Source organism: Pseudochaenichthys georgianus, chromosome 9, assembly GCF_902827115.2.
Source record: "Pseudochaenichthys georgianus chromosome 9, fPseGeo1.2, whole genome shotgun sequence".
Classification (NCBI taxonomy): Eukaryota; Metazoa; Chordata; class Actinopteri; order Perciformes; family Channichthyidae; genus Pseudochaenichthys; species Pseudochaenichthys georgianus.
In genome coordinates this window covers 41,852,748-41,858,580 of record NC_047511.1, presented here as the reverse complement: position 1 = coordinate 41,858,580, position 5,833 = coordinate 41,852,748, and the positions used below count along the sequence as shown (strand labels likewise).

At 44.5% G+C, this 5,833-nt stretch overlaps 1 protein-coding gene across 1 annotated transcript; it reads left to right on the top strand.

The window, feature by feature from the left end:
• The first annotated feature begins 3,676 nt into the window (after positions 1–3,676).
• Positions 3,677–5,623, top strand: LOC139434506 (zinc finger protein 501-like). Its single transcript, XM_071204436.1, has one exon. It carries the CDS (start codon positions 3,933–3,935, stop codon positions 4,872–4,874), a length of 942 nt encoding a protein of 313 aa, XP_071060537.1. The 5' UTR covers positions 3,677–3,932; the 3' UTR covers positions 4,875–5,623.
• The last annotated feature ends 210 nt before the right edge of the window (positions 5,624–5,833 follow it).

Below are 5,833 nucleotides of genomic sequence, written 5' to 3'. Positions count from 1 at the left end.
AGGCCTCTAGATGACCCTGAATAATAAACTATCTCATGTCAGCTTGTGCTCGGTGATAAGCTGGCAACAACAATGTGCCAAGCTGGCCCTCGTCGTAGAACTATGCCATGGGAAAAGAGACAGTGAGAAGAGAAAACAATGAACTGTCGAAGGTTGAATACCTAAGCAAATGATTCCCTAACAAAATATATATATATACACAGAATATATATTTTGAGAGAGATTATACACTAGTATTAGATGCAGTCAAAAGTTTGGATAAATCTCATTCTAAGTTTTTTATTTATTTAAATTGGTTCTACATTGTAGATTTATCGATTTTCTGGATCGACTGGCCTTCATTTCTTAAAGTGATGATGGACGGCCGTTTCTCTTTACTGAGTTGAGTGGTTCTTGCCATAATATGGATTACAACAGCAGTCAAATAGGGATTTCCACTGTAAGTAATTCCACAAATTGACTCTTGACAAGACACACGTGTTAATTGAAAACCATTCCAGGTGACGACCTCATGAAGCAAACTGAGAGAAGCTAAGAGTGTGCAAAGCTGTCATCAAGGCAGAAGGGGGCTACTTTGAAGAATCTAGAATACAAATCATATTCTTAACACGTTTTTGTTAACTAAATAATTCCATATGTGTTCTTTCCCGGGATAATTTCCCGGGTCGCCGAGGGTGCTGGCGTTGTTTGTTCGCCGCTCCTCCGCCCCAAATATTGTTCTTTAGTCCAGATCAGAACCTCTCCTGTCTGGCTCTCTACTTTTGAAACGTCAGTCATCAGCAAAAATAGCAGCATCTCTATATCGAATCGACACAGATCTTTGTGTTGTCATCTCCTACCTGCTGGCTCTTTCCTGCTCACCGGTCCCTAGCCCGCTAGCTAGCATTATCGGACCTAGCAGGCTGCTACCTAGATGCTCCTTGGCTCCCTGAAGTCTGCTGAGCTAACATTTCTGTCTCCACCCTAACTCCGCGGCTCGTGTGGGTCTTCCCATCCCGCTGCGATCAGCCGGCTTCCCCGCTGACATCGTCTCTCCCTGCCGCCTACAGCCGGTGGCTATCAAGCTAGCTAACCAGCTAGTAGGCTGGTCACCCGGCTCCCACTTTGCACCAGGCTGTCAGCCCCTCCTACGATTCTCCTCTGGAAACCACTGGAATTATTCTCCTGATATGCTGTGGATTATAATTCTCATTTTATCTGGACTCACACCGCTCCTTCTTCCACAGTCATCCGGCTCCTGGTCTCTGCTGCCCGGGTCCCCAGCATTAGCTAGCTCCGTGCTAGCGCCACTTCACCGGATCATGGCGCCGCTCTACTCCCTGTCAGATCTCCACTCCTTTAATAACCGCCTGCGTCCGGACTGCATGGACATCCTCGCAGATAATGAAATACTCCGCAAACGCCGTCCTCCACACAGAGGCTCTGGCGGTAAGTTTTTATTTCATTCCACGTCTCCACACTCCATCCCGTCCATTCGGTCCTGTCACACGCCCACATTACGCCATCACAACAAACAACACGTGAATCTGACCAATCTCCTTCCACTCCCCCGGTCCACACAACCCCCCCCAATGCAACATCACCTCAGAGCAGCCCTGCTCAACACACGCTCCATCCACAATAAAAGCCACATTCTAAATGAATTCATTAAAGACAATAACCTGGACTTTCTGTATCAGACAGGCAAAACCCCCTGGACTATTTTTTTTTAAATCAAATCACCCCAGCAGGATTCACATACATTGACAAACCTCGCCCACAAGGCCAGGGTGGTGGTGGTATAGCTGCTATTATCAGAAAGGAAATAAAAGCTACCATAATCCCCATCCCTGATGTTTCTTCATTTGAACACCTGATCTTTAAACTCTCTGGTCCCACTCCCCTGGTCACAGCCATCATCTACCGTCCCCCGAAGCCAAACCCCTCCTTTCTCTCCGACCTCTCTGACATTCTCACTCAGCTTTCTGCCATATCCCCATCTGTTCTCCTCTTAGGTGATTTTAACATTCATGTTGACGACCCGACCTGCAAATATGCCTCTGAATTTAAGGAAACCCTTCACTGCTGCAACTTCTCTCAACACATCAACTTCCCAACACACAGCCGTGGTCACATCCTGGACTTGGTCTGCTCCACTGGTCTCACCATCCATCATCTGTCCAGCCTCAATCTCCACATCTCTGATCACCTGGCCATCATCATGGACATCAACATCCCCATCCCCGCCCAAAAGCAAAAACGCACAATAACCTACAGAAATCTCAAATCCATCTCACCTTCAGCAATCACTGCCTCCATTACCTGCAAGATGTCCCCCCCCCCCCCCCCACACTTTCTGAAAACCCATCTGAACTTGTGGACTATTATAACAGCACCCTCTCCTTCTGTCTCAATGAACTGGCCCCCACAAAAACAAAAAATGTCCGCCCCCTGGTATACCCCCAAACTCCGCCAAATGAAATCAAGGAAACGTCAACTTGAACGCCAACACAAGAAAACCACACTAACAGTCCATCTTCAAATCTATCTTCAAGACTATCTCCAGCAGTATAGTAACACACTCAAAGCAGCCCGGTCTAATTACTACTCACAGTCACAACTCATTCAGTCTGGCTCCAGCAACCCCAAGCGTCTGTTCTCCACCATCAGCAAACTTCTCAAACCCTGTGACAACGCCACCTCATCCTTCACCACCGAACAGTGCAACTCCTTCCTCTCGTTTTTCCAAACCAAAATCAGCAACATTTACAGCAATCCGATACCCTCATCAGCCTCCGCTCATCAGAAGCCAACCTCCTATCCATCCCCACCCGCACCAATCACCGGACCTGGGGGGACAGAGCCTTCTCCGTCGCTGCCCCCTCCCTCTGGAACTCACTCCCCCAACCCATCAGAGACTGCACTGACCTCACCACCTTCAAAAAACTCACAAAAACTCACCTCTTCAATCTGGCTTTTAATGTGTGATTGTTTTTGTATTATTTGACTTTAACTTTAACTCTATATTTATTTGTTGTTCCTTCCTTTTCTTTCCCCTTCACTATATCTGTAAAGCGTCTTTGAGCACCTGTAAAAGCACTAACAAATTACATTTATTATTATTATTTCATAGTTTTGATGTCTTCAGTATTAATCTACAAAGTAGAAACAAATTAAAATCAACAAACCATTGAATGAGAAGGTGTCCAAACTTTTGACTGGTACTGTATATAAAAAACACACATATTTTAATATTTAGCAGTTTCCCTCATCTATAATAATTTTTACAAGCGCTACTTTAAACATGTACAGCAGTAAAATGCTGCATACAAAATAATGAAGAAACATCATAAATTAAACACTGACAAGGAACATTTTACTGCACCATCATTACTTTTACATAAGAAGGTGCCGTAAAATGTTTGGATAATACTTGCATACTTTTACTTAAATGAGGTTTGATTGCAGGATTTTAATTTGTAACAGAGTATTTTCATTCTATACTTTAGGCATAGTGTATCTGTGAACAATCCCAAATACAATTCATTGTTTACATTGCGGCTAGTGCTAAACCAGAAGAAAAAACCCTTTTTCATTTTTAACTGGAAGTGGAAAGAGGCTGGGCTACATAAGGTGAATTGAGCCAACAAAATTAGACATGTTTTGTGTGTATCCTGTTCCCTGCAGACGTCAAGCAGCTGGTGGTGGTTAAAGAAGAGCTTCTCCATGAACAGCAGGCGTGGAGCACCAGTCTGGACCAGGAGGACCCAGAGCCCCCCCCACACATTAAGCAGGAACCGGAGGAACTCAGGATTAGTCAGGAGGGAGAGCAGCTTCAGGACCAGGAGGAGGCTGATACCACCAAGTCCACTTTCACTCCTGACGCTGTGAAGAGTGAAGATGATAAAGAGAAACCTCACTCCCCACAGCCTCATCAAAGACAAACTGAACACATGGAAACAGAAGCTGATGGAGATGACTGTCGAGGACCAGAACCAACCAGTAACTCAGATCCAGAGAGCAGTTTACAACCAAAGACTGAGGGCGACACTGGAGACTCTACTGAACCTGACACTGGAGACTGTTCTGAACCTGACACTGAAGACAGTGCTGATTGGAAAGAGACCAGAGAACCTGCGTCAGTGTCAAACTCAATGAAAAATAGACATGAATCTGTCAGTGATCAACGACATAGTAATGAAAAGAAACAATTTGGGTGCTCTGTTTGTACGAAATATTTTGCAAGGAAAGGAGATATTAAGAAACACATGATAATCCACACAGGAGAGAAACCACACAGCTGCTCAGTCTGTAAGAAAGCTTTTTCACAGAGTGGCGCTTTAAAGGAACACATGCGAGTCCACACAGGAGAAAAACCATACACCTGCTCAGTCTGTAAGAAAGCTTTTTCATATAATATAAGTGCGAAGGTACACATGAGAATCCACACAGGAGAGAAACCATACAGCTGCTCAGTCTGTAAGAAATCATTTTCAGAGAGTGGCGGTTTTAAACAACACATGAGAATCCACACAGGAGAAAAACCATACACCTGCTCAGTCTGTAAGAATGCTTTTTCACAGCGTGGACATTTAAAGGGACACATGAGAATCCACACAGGAGAGAAACCATACAGCTGCTCAATCTGTAAGAAAGCTTTTGCACTTAGTGGACATTTAAAGAGACACATGAGAGTCCACACAAGAGAGGAAATATACAGCTGCAATGTTTGTGACAAAAGATTTAAATTCCGTAGTGATTTGAAAAGACACAAGTGTGTTGGTCGTCAGTCCTCACGGCTTAATGAAATTCAAACTGAGGATAACAGAGAGGCAGATCCTCCAATCAGCAGCTCAGCTGAACACATGGCTACAGAAGCTGATGGAGGACAATGAATAAGTCTTAAATATGACAGTTCACACTTGAACAAATCTGTCTGACTGGATAAACATTGTTGCACAACATTCATATAAGACTTAAAGGAGACCTATCATGCTATATTTAAATGATATAGTGTATGACAGGGGTGGCCAACCCGCGGCTCTCGAGCCGCATGCGGCTCTTTGCCTAGTTTCATGCGGCTCTTCAGTTCATATCGAATTGTATGTGTGAGTTTGGGGGAGAGACACTGACTCCTGACTAGTGTTGCACGGTCTACCGATACTTGAAAGGTATACCGCGATACCCTGCCGTTAAAAACGTTACGATTCCTCCGTTTCATTAGTATCGGTACTTTAAGAATGACGGGGGAAAGTACTCCGATGAGAAAGCGCCGTTTTAATAAGAGCCGCGTGTGTTCAGCGCTCTGCTTTCACTCCCTGCACTGCAGCCGTGCCTGCAGTCCCTCCCTCTCAAGCACGCTCTAAGTCCCTCCCCTCTCTCGTGCACGCGCTAGCTGCCAGAGCATGTGAGAAAACGAGAAGCATGGCTGCAAGTGGGAGTGCAACTGCCGCTGCGCTTCGGCTTGTTGACAAAAAAGACGCCAGAAGCGACATTTTGATGTATTTTAGCTATATCTCTGACAGTGAGGGCAAGCCTACGGACACCACGAGGCCTGTCTGTGAGAAATGTATTAATTTGATTTAATACGAATTCTTGTCATTTATTTTATTTATGTTCTCATTGTTTAAAAGTGTGTGTTATGGTTCTGGTGTGAAATAAAGCACAATTACATTTAAGAATGTTTCTCTTTTTTTAAGAAAAAGAATCGGAATCCCAATTCTTGACTTGGTATTGAAACCAAAATGTTGGTATCGTGAGGATGACAGCGCGTCTAATTTTGATGTGGCCCAAGAGCCAATCACAATAATACCTGCAATGCAGTGAACCAATCACCTTTGAGGGGGGAAAACCT